Source organism: Falco rusticolus, chromosome 3, assembly GCF_015220075.1.
Source record: "Falco rusticolus isolate bFalRus1 chromosome 3, bFalRus1.pri, whole genome shotgun sequence".
Lineage (NCBI taxonomy): Eukaryota > Metazoa > Chordata > Aves > Falconiformes > Falconidae > Falco > Falco rusticolus.
Genome location: NC_051189.1, coordinates 100,772,030 through 100,786,696, shown reverse-complemented (window position 1 = coordinate 100,786,696; position 14,667 = coordinate 100,772,030). Strand labels below are relative to the sequence as shown.

The following is a 14,667-nucleotide window of genomic DNA, read 5'->3' as shown; positions in this document are numbered from 1 at the left end:
TGAACATTTGCACAGCAGTAGAGAGAAAGGCGGTCCTATAAAAGATGTGTGTCTCTGTGCTTTTATTGTGCTTTCAGTCAGTCACGTACAGGAAAAGGAGTCAGTACCGCTCACAGACGCCTCTCCGCACAAGACAGGGCTCGGGAAGCTGACGTGAAAGCTTCCCAAAGGCTTCAGCAGTGTGTTTCAGTACTGGCCTAATGCAACAACAACTTGATTAAACCATCCGCACCCGTATCGCTCCACACACTGGGTTCTCCTGGGTTTACCAGCCCACCTACAGGAGCCATTGTTTTTTTCCACTGGATTGCTCAGTTTAGAGGGTTTTTTACATCTCTACATGCCGGCAAAAAGGCTGCCAAAAAATACAGCTAAAAAATTCAAAAACACGACAAACCCCAGTAATTTTCTCACCTTCACATGTCTTTTACATCTACAGTTGAAATCACATAGAGCGCAAGAACAACTGTTTGAAAGTAAATGCGTACAACCAATTTAAATCAGACTAAGATCACAGGCCTGCATAATTTTAATTTACATACCTTTTTATTTCCATTTTTGACTCGTTAGTCCCGAGTAAAAAAGTTCACAGCTACAGATACTGTCTTTTCAACCCCTGCCAGGACAGTGATTTATCTGGTGGCACCTAAGGAGCTACTCACTGTATGGTACAGAGAGGTGAAAAAAAAAACCCAAACAAGAAGCAAGACAGTTTGAGACCTGACGTAGGAGGATTTCACGCTCCCTCAACAGACAGAGGGAAACCTGCCAGAGTTTCAGGCAGGTTTCAGTTTCTCTGAACACCCTCAGGAGTTCAGAGAGAAGTCCCAAGAAAAAACACAAACTGTGGGCACAAGACTTTTACTCCTCCTTTCAGCCCATCACAGGACACCAGGCTTCCACACCCTTTACTAACGCGGCTACTTACTATGGCGCAGGCTAGTCCGTGCTGTGTCTTGTCGGAGAGAAAGAGCAAGCAGGGCCCAGCCTAAGAGAAACCCCCAAACCAGTCTGTTGATTATTACCAGTCCTTAAATTGCAGCTAGCTCTATCAGTGCACATTGACGATGCACACTTGTGTTTGCCACCCAACACTTAATCAATGTGCTCCGTTACTAAAACTAGATATGTTTTGGGCCTAAATTAATCATTAAGGAATACCCAAGCTAAGTAGCTACACTTCCAAGCCTGTTATTGCTCACTCAAAATAAAGGAAACTATTATTTCTGGTTACTGCCAACTGTGAGGCGGGGCTTCAAGAGATGCAGATTTGCTTTTCGCTTTGGAAAATGTGTTCTCTGCGATAACATAGGGCATTAAAAAAGTGCCACTTTTTGGGTGGATTTTTCTTTGACATTTTAAGTCAGCTTCCTAAACCTTCAGCTCAGAACCAGAATTATTGATGACTGCTGACTGTTGTCATCTTTGAAGCTGGAAATACTGTTCTCTTTAAGAAAGGCCATTAGGTGAAGAAGTATTTGACAGCAACACTTACAGTGAGAATGCCCAAAAAATAAGTACATGTATGTGATACAGAAAATTAGTGGGGTAGAGGCGAGACGGCTGTGAAAAGCACGTCACTGTTTCCCCTTGTGTTTCTTGGCTTTCGTGCGTGAGCATTAACATCTCACCATAGGTTTTGGCACAAAATATGTATTAAATTAGCAAGTTTAGAAATTCTTGCAGTTTTCAGTAAGGAAGAACAAGTGCAAGAGGTGACCAGTAACAGTAACACTGTGTAACAGTAAAAGTCTCTTCAGTCCTGCTGTTCCTACTGGTTTGTTAATGTGCTTCTGCTCAGGCCAAATGTTTCTGCTTTAAGGTTGCTCTTTATCTCCACTCTTCCAGCTGCTGACTGGGTTTTTTTCAGAACTGCAGGAACCTAGGCAAGATACAAAACACCCTGTGATTACACCAGAAGCTGGTCTATATGCAGCAGAAGGAAATAAAGCTTCACAGAGGCCCAAACCCTGATTTTTCTCCTCTTGATTTTCAGAACACTCTCCCTGGCTTCTCCTTCCCTCATCCCTTTCAGTACATTTCTCCAAGCCAGAGTCAGTACGTGCTGGAGCTGGTTTCGAACGACACCAGAGGATAGTCCAGGTAGCTGTAGCCATAGCCAGCAGTCCCCGACAAATGGCTGCGCCTGCCCGGTAGGGGCAAGGGAGGAAGCAGCGGAGTTTATCTGGGGCTGCCTTTCTTTCCTCACTTGTAGCAACTTAACTTTTGAATCCACTGATACTTTCCTGTTACAAATCGCAGAGTGCACAACAAAGCTAATACAACACGGTCCCACAGGCTGTGGCAGGAGGTCGTCAGCAGGGAAAGCGACCCATTCAAAATCATGTCATCTGAAAACGGTCTCCTTGGAAATCTTTGCACAGCTTGGTGCAACAGGGTGCTGCGCTGCCATCAGCGCCAGGGGCAAAGACAGCTGGTGGGCATGGGAAGAGCCAGTACTAACCCTGGATTGGGAGCCAGGAATCACAGCCATGGCAGCACCCTCCAGAGATGTTACAGCTAGCACCTGTCCTCAGCGTCCTTTTCTCCCTACCTTCTCTTTACAAGACGGGGACTACAGATCCAGCGTTAGCGCGTGGGTGGGAGGAGAGCAGCAGAAGTTATGTTCCTCACTGCGGCGGCCGAGGCGAATGAGGGCTGCTTCTACCGTTGGCCTCAGCTTCCCTGGGCTGCCAGGTGAAAGTAAATGCAGCACGTCCCAGGAACAGCCTGCAGCTTCGCTTCTGGCCAACTGGCTCAGGTGTCTCTCTGCCAGTGCTGGGGATTCCCACTTCATTCAATCCAGCTAGGACTGAGCTGAATTCCCCCATGCTCCGTGCCCACCCCTCTACAACGGCATGATTCCCGCTTTAGAAATGGACCATACGTGCTGAGCCTGAAGCAGAAACCCCAGGCAGCCATACGTACGTGAGGAGGTAGCGGAGGTTCCAGATGCCGCCCAAGGAAGGAAAGCAAACGTCGCCATATCAGACCGCTTCCCAGAAATATAATCCCTGTCACCAGCCAAAATATTCTGGGGTCCTACCAACAGAACCTTCCCATTAGTCAGGCAACTCTATCTTCAGAAAAGTGATTACCCAAAGATAATCTCTCACCCCCCAGCAGCGTTCTCCTCCTTTACGGGATGAAGTGGTAAACCCTCTACCATCAACAGCCAGGCCCCACCTTGGGAAAAGGGCTGTTTCACAGCAAAGCATTTTATTTAGATTCTCTTACTGTCCCATGCCATTTTCCTTGCTTCATCAGGAAGCTTGAAAATTCAACTCTTCTGTTTAATGGATTTGGAAAGGAAGAAGTGTTTGCTTTCCTTTGGGTTTTTTGTTTTAAAGATAGCACGTGCAAGTGTAAATTTGTACCCCCCAGTCTAGGTATAAACATGTAACTGACAGTAGAGTATTCCCTCTGGTGTGCTGGAAATGCCCCGGCTGCTTGCCAGAGACCCTTGTATCTGGCAGACAGAGCTAGTCCTTCCGGAAGAACAGATGATCATTAAAGAAACCTTAATAATGCTTTAAATCAGTCCTTATACAACCATAAATCTGTCTTTCCATTTCTTTTCTGTGGACATTACATAGAAAAAAAGGCTGCAATACTGTGCAGCGACTGTTTGAACACATGAATCAGTGGACTAAATTATGTAAATCTGGAGCTTTACCTATAGAAAAAAATGAAATATTGAATATAAAAAGCACTACAGGAGCAGGGCCCATGTTTAATGTCACTAATAAAAGCAGCACTCATTCCTTACCTCTTCGAGAGATGACTCCAAGTTCATACCAAATGCAACTCCTATGAGTCCAAAAAGAGAGAGAGAGAAAGTCCCCATAGTCAGCTGCAAGTTCAGTCTCATCATCACATTACGGTGGCTAAAGAAAGGAGAAACATCTTTAAGGGGAACCCAAAAATTCATTTGCTGCCTCAGTTCTCAGCTTCCATACAGCATACACCAACACCAAACAGCGAGAGGAAGCCACGCTGGCATTAGGCAACCCAGGCACAAAGCTCATGAAACAACAGTACAAAGAGACTATTGTTCTGAAATTGCCGCATCAGGATACCTCTAAGGCAGCAGGTTCTGCTTAATCATCATCAGATTTTCCAGCATCGCTCAACTTCTCAGAGGTGTATATACACAGAGTAACAGTAAATGTTCACAGAAATTTGTGTTCTCTCGCCACTAACTGCCTGGAATTTCTATGTTTGTATTCACAACAAAAATATTCTGTTCCTTGCAAACAAATATACTTGCAAAGATGTGGCCGGTAAATGCTGCAGACCATAAACTTGACCCAGTTTTAGAGAATTCCATATTTAAGTCTACGCCAAAAGGATTTTTGTGGTTTCCTGGTGCAGCATCCACCAATTGCTTCTACAGGTAACTCCCCAGTAAAGAGGAGGATTATTAAACACTGACCTCAAAGACAGTGAGTGGCACGTGCTTGCAAATGCAAGCTACAATCATTTTTCAGTAAGAAAGCTGACCAGTAGTGAAAACTGTAACATACAGAGAGAGAAAATACTCACTACAAAGTTACTCCACAGAGTGGTAACGCAACTTGTACTGAACACCTGAGCAGCCTAGCCAGACTCTTCAATAATTCAGTTTTGCTGACCTAGGACTAAACTCTCCTGAGCAGAACTTTATTTTGCCCCTAAATCTGCAGACATGCCCTTTAGTGAACAGCTCCCCAGAAGGATCTACGAGACGCCCGATTTCTCCTGCTAGGGAAAGCTGATGCCTAGCTAGGAGGGTTTTCCACACACCGATTAGGGTGTCTTGTTGCTTTGCTCTGTCAAGTTCACTGATAAGAAAAGCACAACGCAGCTTCTCGTGCTGTTACTGCAAGTCCATTCAAACCCTCACAAAGACGGAATTCCCTAACTTTCCTTGCAGGCAGATTTGAGAAAGACTAGGCAGCACTGAATTCTGCTCAGGCAGTCCAACAGAGAGGGCAGCTAACCTGTCCAAGTTGATAAAGATTATGCTTTCTGAGTCGTCAATCAGAACTCTGAGTTCACGAGCTTCATTTGCAAGATCTTCTGCTTGTCTGTAATAGTTCTCCAGCAGCAGCTCCATTTCCTCTGCATGGTCAATCCCAGATGTACTCTCCTCACTGTGAGCAACAATTTATATTTTTCTGGTTAGCTACATGTTGTATACAAGTGTATTACTGATGTATTAAGACAAGGCACATAGGAGTTGCAGGGAACAGCCAACAACAGTGTTGTCAGATCTCAAAATCCAGTCTTTTCAGTGAGGAACTTCCATCAATACCAACAGCTTAAAATAAAAGGCATTTTTATATCTATCAGCTGATCAGCACAGGCACTCAATTATTTTGAGTACAGCAGTTAGCATTTGCTGTGCTCAAGGCATGCACACCACCACAAATGTTACTTCTTCAGATATTAGAAGTTATAAAGTTATATAAATCTTATATTACTTACAAAGTTTATATTATTATTAAGTTACTATAAAGGGCTAACAGTTTTGAAAGAAGATGCTTAATTTCTCGGTGCCCTCAAGTGGTGGAAGCTGGTAATAGTGCAAGCAAAACCTCCAAGGATAAAACATAACCAAAAGTCAGCACACAAACAACTACACAGTGAAGGAGATGTTTTACGTGTTTATGAGAATAGTTTAGTTGTAAGGTGTGTCAGCTATACACAGTAATTACTGCGAAATGTTTTGGGAGCATGAAGGAGCTGAAGAGTGAACATCAAATGGAAGATGCTGCTCTCCTAAGTGAAATTTTTCTGAGGAACTTTCATCTTGCTTCCTGGTCCAGCTGCTGGTGCAGCAGCCTTCTCTGGAGCATGTGTGCACGTTTCTGGCAGTGTTCACTGTGCAGATGAAAGCTGAGGCACCCGAGATTCACAAGAGCTTTCAAACTAGCAGCAAAGCCAGGAAGATTCTACATAAATTTTTCTCTTGTAGTGTGACCTTATTTCTCTAGAGGGACCAAAGTATCTCCTCCTGGCATTGCTGACCAGGAATCTCTCTGAAATGGTTTTCCAAGACAGTAAGTGATACATCTTAAAAATCAACTGACATATGCTCCCTGAGGACCTTTAACAGAGCCCCTAGTTTCTTTCTCTTATGGACCAGAAACTGAGTTAGCTAGGCTGATTTTAAAGCCCTTCAGACCCTGAGGCTTTTACTGCACGCAGGTGAGAGGAGTTGCAGACCTGAAAGCCTTAGAGCACTATCTACTCTATTACAGATTCAGCTCAAGGTCTTACTTCGTTTTACATCAGCTCCCCTATGGATATACAAAGGGAAACAAGAGGCACAGGGACTTGGAAATAACTGCCACCCGAGCTGCTTTCCTTAACTAGCCTCCGGCTGTCTCATGAGCCTTCAACAATCTGCCATCCCTCCACACACAGGCACGATGCCTGCGTCATCCTGCCCTGGGCTCAGCCCACCATTCCTGCTGCAGATGATCTCTGATGGCACCTATACACCTAACTGGGACTCTCCACACCTTCTCAGGCTTCTCCAGTCCATCAAATACCACACAGCACCTGTATCAGTCCCGGAGCCAAGAGAGCTGCCCACACACTGCAAGCCTGCCTGCAAACGTGCTGTTGTAGCTGGCATTTCCTCCTGCACGGACTGCCTCACTGCGACCCGCAGTGTGGCTCTACCACTCTACAAAAGCTCCCACCACCTCTCCTACCCTTGTGCAACGGTGTCTGAAAGAAGAGACGACTTCAGGTGTCTACTGGCATGAGAGTACAAGGTGACTTTGGTCCTTCCTAGATGTTTCCTACACATTGCCTACTATGAGGCAAGAGACTTGCCAGCAGTTTGTATTAAGTCCGAAGGAAGGCTGTGAGCAAAACCAGGACAAAGACCGACCAGCTGCTGCATCAGGAGCAGCCTGGAATTCAGAGCCCTCCTGATACTGCTCCTGCAGAGGCATCCAAAAAGCAAACCGCATCCCACTTCTGGAATGCTGAGTTTCTGCTGCACGTTTAGACTAAGCTCTGCAGGGCAAGAAACTATCTCCTGTTTTCAAACCCATACTACTGTGTGAACAGTATTCCTAGCCACATTCAACGTTAGGCAAAAGTATTAATCAGCAACTTAGCAAAGCACCCTGAAATGTAGCTTCTGTTAATATGCTTAAACATAAAACATGTCTGTATACCCAAGATTTAAATACAATTCAGCCCAAATATGCTGGGATGGGATCTGATATACATTATCTTTTTGATTTTCAGTTTTTGTTAAACCAACTGGTGCTGCTGCTGTTGTGTGCTGTCTTTTCACCAGAACTTGAGAGAGTGCAATAGGACTATTTCTGCATGTATATTTTTTCCTGAAATGCTGCTTTTCAGGTGCACAACAAGATCACTCCAGGGCGTCTTTCTTTCAGGTTCTGCTGGCAAGAAAAAGCTAGAAGTAAGGTGTTCATAACACGTCTAACAACAGAAGTATGGTGTCTGACCTATTCAAGACAAGCTTTAAAACGTGCCTCTTTGGGGTTTTTTGTGAAACTGAGGGAAATTCTCCCAGAATTTAGTCTGCATTGAAAAATAACCTTTGCTTTTTCTCCTCATGCCATCCTGCTCCCATCCCATTACATACTAGATGAGCGGTCCTGTTATGCCAAGAACTATTTGAAACTGCATAATATGACTACTGCTAATGGAGTCCCTCTCCAACATGGTAAAGACAATGGTTTCTGAAGTAGCAAGCATTAGAGCTTTAAAAAATTAGGAAGCCTTTTTCTTTCCACTTTTTGGCAGGGAACACCCAGTACAGTGTTCAAGTTCTCCTTAAACAAAGCACACTGTTAAAAATGTATGTGGTTTCAAGTATACATACAATACTTGTGGATCAGTCCATTTAGACAGACAGAGCTCTTCTATTAATTCTTCTTCATCTAAGATCTCCAGAATTGTTTCTTTGAAAACTTTAAGATCTGTTTCCAGTGCTGACAAGCTGAAGAAAGAACAGGCAAAAGATCAAGTAATCCCCACCGGCACCAGTGCAGAAAGGTAATCTCTAAATGAGTTTGCCAGCCAACACCCTCGCCAGCAGGAGCAGCCAGGTAAGACTTCCTTGCAGGGTTCTACAAGCTCCTTCAAAAAATCCTCTATGGGCCATGCACACTGAGCAGCGGCAGTGACCTGTCTGGGGATCAGTGAGCTACAGACACACACTAAAAAGGATTCAAAAGTTTTTTTCTGGCTGTATTCCTAAGTCAGGAAAAACCAGCACTCTGTGAGTGGGTAGTGAGTGCCTGTTTGCACTGTCATTCAGAGAGGCTAACACACCAGGTAACAGTGTGCTAGTACTAGTTATCTTAAAGCATAAATCCAAAGCCTAATCTTGTTTTACATTATGGGGAACATTTTTGTGATGTTGTTTTGTTCTGTTAGGTATTATTTCATTCTGCCAGATGCTACCAAAGAAGCTCAACTGTATTTCTGACAAGTTGGAATAGATTACCCTTTTTCTGTTTTTCCCCATATCACTAGGTATTTCATATACTGATCTTTAAATTTACAAAGAAGATGCACAACCCAGCATGACAGCAATCTAGGAAATTAACATTATGTACCATTTTTCTAACATTTAATTGCACATAATTTTCTATGGTCATCTTCTAGTCTCTTCACGGCTTACTCTTATTTACCTCTTGCCATTTTGCAGGAGAATGTGTAGTTTACTCCTATCCACAGACAAAAGCTTGGGGTCCACTAGAGCTTCCAGTGTCTCAACGATCTGAGGCTGCAAAGTGTTAAGTCTCCCCTGCAGTTTGCTGATCTAGACAACAACATGATCCTTCATAAGAATTAAAGCAATCCCTTTAGAATGACTTGGGCAACTGACTCTGGTCTCTGAACATAGAATTCACAGTAATAGGCAGTTAACACAACCGGCTTTCCAACGCCCAGGAAATACTTGCTATGCGTACATCACTTACAAGGTAAAGCCAGTGCAAAAACCAGTATCTTATAAAAGCAATTTGCACTGAACTGAAACCCAGCAACAACCACACCAATGAGGCTGATAAAGCTAAAATACTACTAGAAATGTCATATTGCCATTAACAAGCATGTATTTTTAAGGATAGCTAGAAATTGTCAACCGAGTGCTGCCCAAGAGGCCAAAATCCTCAGCGCTTTTCTGTGACTTCCATTTCAGCTACAGCATGTCTCTAGAAAGGTACCCTGACCCGTTTTTTAATTGTCCAAAGGATGGTGAAGCCATCGCATCCAATTAGCACTTTCTTGGGAAAGGAATGGAAACACATACACACAAACCCATAAATACTAAAGCAACAAAAGCAAAATAAAAAAGAGCTCCTACAGTAAGTGAGGAACACATATACAAATGTGTATGTATAAATATTAACACGAGAATAAAATCATACTGTTCTAGGAAGCAACACCTTCCAAAACAACTTAAATAAAAATGAGATAGCTCACCCGGTACTGCAGGATTGCTTCTATGGCTCGGAATTCAAAGGGCAGGGAATATGTAACTAGTTGACCTTCCCCAGCCAGCTGAGCTGCTAGTTCATTGATGAGCCAGCGTTCCAGATTTAAATGACGATAATCTAGTATCAGAAGAAACTCTGGTGTTATGACAGCCTTCAAGAACTGAAAAAGACAGTACATATAGGAGTCTGAAAAAAAACCCTCAATAAAGACTTCTTGTAATCCCTGTAGTGCATTTGATAATTTAGGCCTTTATAAACCCACTCTTCAAATGTCTTTTCCAGCAGGAAAATAACAGAATCTCAAGCTAACTGCAAACTAGTGATCTCCCACAGTTCAGACACAGCACTGTGCTAGTTAGTGGTGGTACGACTGAGAAGAGGCTTGTCGTAAGCCTCCACTTCTGTAACAATCTTTGCAATGTTTCTCCAATGCTCAGCTAGGACAACAGTCATTAATATGTACTGCTGGTGAACCTGTACCTCCGATTGCTAGGGAGAGCTCCAAAGACACATTTACTGCTGGACTGCACGTCACAGAAAGCTGGTATTAAAAGAACTGTGCAAGAAAATGCAACTGCAAGAACAGTAAGGCACAGTTCAAGTTCAGATTCAGCTATAGGGAAACCATTACCTCCATTCTCATGATGATCCTGTTGTTCCTAGTTGCAATGCTCATTACATGTTGAAACCTCAGATCTCGAGCCTGAAGACCCAATTCCTGGTACAATTCTGTTTTCTTCTTTTCTGTCATAAAAATATTTTTAGACGAAGACATTTAGAAGACAAGCATATATGTTCTGAAATACCATTTTAGTGTGTTAATAAGTCCCGCAAAAGAAAAAACAAAAGCCAGGCTACCTTTAAAACAGTCTTCCTCCCATTGATTCCTCAATGTAATTTATTTTTTCACAAAGTTTAGAAGACTGTATCTTGAGTGAGTGGAAAGCGAAAAATTCTAGATACAAGTGAAAAAGTTGGCCATGACAACGAATCTCATGTAAGAAACTGAGTGACTTATTTGAGAAAGCTCATGTAATCCTACAGAAAAACAAAGCAGGGAAAGCAGCATGCTGGTCAAAAAGGGAAAAGTGAAAATGACCGTCCTGTGACAGATGGTATACCTTATTTTGAAAACATTACTTAAAAATATACAAAAAATTGTAACAATAAAGATACTATGAAGACCAATAGAAGGCAGCTAAAAGAAACAATGTTGCAACATCTCAAACACAGGGAAGTAACCCAAACACATTTTCTACCCCATGCAGATTCCCAATTGGGCTCTTATTTATTGGACAAGGAAGAAAGACAAACAAACCAACCAACCAACATACAATGAAAACTCACCAGAATAGGTAGCATTTCCCTCTTTGTCAAGCTTCATCTAAAGGAATGGAAACAAATGTAACTTTTTCACAGAGCTACTATAAAACAACAACTTTAAAATTGTTTGCACTTGCCTGGAAGTTAAATGACAAACACCTTATGAAGAAAAAGCAACTTTTCATGCCCTGTCTTCACAGTTCAACCCAGTTAAGAAAAACATTGCACCAAATTGCCATGTATTTCACTGTGTTTGTATACACACCAAAGAAAACCAGTGTCATCTGCATGACCATGGTCCTTTGTAAACACTGGGAAGGAGGTGATTTACAGAGGATCAGACTTAGAACAGACCAGACCAGATTATTTCAGTTGGAAGGGACCTACAACAACGGTCGAATCCAACTGCCTGACCACTTCCGAGCTAACCAAAAGCTAAAGCAGGTTATTAAGGGCACGGTCCAAATGCCTCAAACACTGACCAGCACGGGGCATCGACCACTGCTCTGGGAAGCCTGTGCCAGGGTCTGAACACCCTCTTGGTAATGAAATTCTTCCTCGTTTCAAGTGCAAACCTGCCCTGGTGCAGCTCTTAACCATTCCCATGCAATCCTATCACTGGAGACCAGGGAGAAAAGAAAAGCAGGACATCTTACAATCTGGATTACAAATTTTTCTATTTCCTCTGGAACAATTTGAAAATTTTACAAATATTAAAAAGTACCACAAATCAGGTAGTTAGGCCTCGTGCTCATGTCAAGTACTGCATTAACAGGCTATTAATAAGCCAGTAACTGGCATATAAATCCTCCTTCTTTTAGCATTTGTCATTCAGATTAATCAGTTAACACTTGCATCTCCTAGTAATTTTTTTTTTAAAAAAACCCCAAAACTACAATGTCTGGTTTAATCAGAAAGTTTGCTGTTTTGCTTATCAGCCATGTAGCTTAACTCCATATTACCAGCTTTAAAAATAACTTTCTGTGAATTAAACATACCGAAGCATACATTGCAGTGGAGTTGCAGCTGGGGTTGCATAGCCACAAGGATGTAGGTGTGTACATCTTGATACAGAGTGACTGCTCTTTGCTTTCAACAAGGAGGCCTCACCTTCCCTCGCATGTACTAACAATGTTAATCAAGCTTGCAAATGGCTTTCAAACTCATTTTAAAAAGGAACATATGGCGAGCTTGTTTTTCCCCAAATCCTACGTTGTTTAGAATTGCAGCTACCAAGACACAAAAATAGTAATTCTAAAAGGCATCAGCAAGCCTTGACCAGCTTAACGAGAGACCTTCTCAGCCTTCACAAGGCAAGAGAACTTCCAGCAAATGCTGGATCTTAGACAAACATCGTGATGAACACTGTTACCGTAACTGCTCCTCAAGTCGGAGTACTTTACACCAGCAACTTAGAACTAGGGATGTTCTCGGAGAGATGAGCCCGCCTGCTCTTACGATGCTTCAAGAAAAGACAGACGGAGCCCATCCTCCTGCACAAGCTGCGCTCCGCGGGGCCGCCCGCACGTACTCACCACTGCAAACACAGGGGACACGCTGGCGAGGGTGGCCTGGGAGGCCTCTGTCGTGGCATGTTGGTAGAATCTACCTGAAAAAAGACAGAGCATTTCCACCTCCAGCACGGCGCCCCCGCGCACCGGCCACCGCCTCGGTGCCACCCTTCGCCCCGGGCCGCACCTCGGGGCCTGCGGGGGCGCCGCGCAGCACCGGGCCCGGCGGGGCCTGGCGCTCGGGGCCGGCAGCGGGAACCCCGGCCCGGCCGCTTACCCGCCCAGCGCAGGCCCCGGGCGCCCGGCCCCGGCGCGGCCCAGCCCCGGCCCGGCGGCAGCCCCAGCAGGGCCCGCAAGCAGGGCCCGCCGCCCGCCCAGCCGCGGGGGCGGCGCAGGGCGCGGGGGAGCAGCCCGGCCCGCAGCATCGGCCGCCCAGGCCCGCGCAGCCCGGCCGCCCGGCAGCGCGCAGCCGCGGGCAGGAGGAGCCCGGCGGGGCGGGGCGGGGCGGGGCGGGGCGGGGCGGGGCGGGGCGGGGCGGGGCGGGGCGGCCGGCGTCGTGTTCCCCGGGCACCCCGGGCGCGCTCCGGCCTCCCGCCGCCAGCGCATGGGCCTCGCCGCGGCCCGGGTTTGCCCTGCCGCCTTCGGCCGCCTGAGGACAGGGGTACTTTAAAATTCTTTTTTCTGGGTTTTTTGTTTGTTTGTTTTTTTTCCCCCGAGAGTAGAAGAATTCAGCCCCCAGTAAAGGTCTTGCAACTTAATCTCCTTGCCCTACTTGTCTGTCTAAAATAGACAAATCTAAAATAGACAAGCTGGTTGGCTGAGATTTAAAAGTTTATGCAATTAAATCTCCTTGTCCTACTCATCCATCTAAAATAGAAAAACAAGCTAGTTGGTTGAGATTTAAAAGTTTATGCAATTAAATTTCCTTGCCCTACTTATCTATAAAATAGAGAGACAAGCTGGCTGGTGGAGATTTAAAAGTTCGTGTAATTAAATTTCCTTGCCTTACTTATCTAAAATAGACTTGGCTTTATCTAATCGAGAGAGACAAGCAGGTTGGTTGAGATGTGAAAGTTCGATCAATAACATACCCACTTCCACTGTGACACGCCACTTTTAAACGGGCATGTCACCCTTCCTCGGGGTCACCCCACCAGCAGCACCCTTCCTCGGGGTCACCCCCCACCAGCAGCACCCTTCCCTCGGGGTCACCCCCCACCAGCAGCACCCTTCCTCGGGGTCACACATCACCAGCAGCACCCTTCCCTCGGGGTCACCCCCCACCAGCAGCACCCTTCCTCGGGGTCACCCCCCACCAGCAGCACCCTTCCCTGGGCCGTCGGGCGGCCTGACAGCAGAGCCTGTGCGGAGCCCCGCAGGAGGACAAATTAGCAACACGAGCGTGCCTGGGAAGCAAGGTGCTGCACAGGTCTTCCCAAGCACCCTGGCTCATGGTGTGCAGACGAGCTTAACGAACAAAGCCATTCTATGCTGGTGAGGTCAGGTCCCCAAAATCCCTCCAGCCTGCAGGGCACTGAATGATGACTCCAGCAGCAGAGCTCGAGGAGGAGGTTACGCAGCTTCATGCAACACAGCATGTGGCCCCCGTTGCAAAATTAACCCTCCTGTTGGCTGGCCATGGATGGTGCTTGCCCCAAATCACCGTCTGGCAAAGGCAGTACTTACCCACTACTACTGCGCGGGGCAATAACAAACACGATTACGCTGCTCGTTAAATGATCTGTACAGCACAGCTGTGATGTGCAGAATCAAGCTCTACAACTCGAGCAGAGTTACAAAGCACGTATGTTTATTGCAGTACCAGGTGCAAGGGGGATCGCTCCTCCTTACTTGCGCACCATTTCAACAAGCAGCCCGATATTTATTATACAAAGTCATGCATATACATAAGGTTTCTGAACATTCAGAACCTCCTCCCTCTGGCACCTCTTCAAGATGTACTTCTCATCTTCTTGGGCACTTACCTAAAGTTCCTGTTTATCTTTGCATACATTAGCAGTCTTTGTCATTTAGTTTCCGTTGTCTTAAAACATCTGCTAGCTAAGGATTAGGCCTTCCTTACTGTCCTCTCTAAACATGTCAAGCTAATATATGCCCACTGGGTTAGTTTTAATCTATATCAGTGTGATCCCCAGACAGGGGATCCACCTTCTTTGCGTGGGGGCCATGTGAGTAGGAGGTTGCTGATCTACTACCACAATTACTTTACCTTGGTTTATTTTCTTTTAGCAGTTAGCACGTCCCCGTCAGAAGGCTCCTTATTTACATTCCTGTTGGGCTCATCTACATCGATACTAATTGTCCCTTCTCGAAGCGCTAAGCACTAAGAT

The 14,667-nt window shown here is 45.2% G+C and overlaps 1 protein-coding gene across 2 annotated transcripts; it reads right to left on the bottom strand.

The window, feature by feature from the left end:
• Positions 1-45: 45 nt before the first annotated feature.
• Positions 46-12,761, bottom strand: MRS2 (magnesium transporter MRS2). Of its 2 annotated transcripts, none has more exons than XM_037378698.1 (11): positions 12,594-12,761; positions 12,341-12,414; positions 10,830-10,866; positions 10,114-10,226; positions 9,469-9,642; positions 8,673-8,803; positions 7,859-7,975; positions 4,983-5,135; positions 3,770-3,887; positions 2,929-3,042; positions 46-1,882 (listed from the first exon to the last, which is right to left on the bottom strand). In XM_037378698.1, the coding sequence occupies exons 1-11, from the start codon at positions 12,739-12,741 to the stop codon at positions 1,772-1,774; spliced, it is 1,290 nt and encodes a 429-aa protein (XP_037234595.1). In that variant the 5' UTR covers positions 12,742-12,761; the 3' UTR covers positions 46-1,771. The 2 variants fall into 2 exon arrangements, with proteins under 2 accessions (XP_037234595.1, XP_037234596.1); XM_037378699.1 differs by having other exon boundaries at positions 3,770-3,810.
• Positions 12,762-14,667: the final 1,906 nt, after the last annotated feature.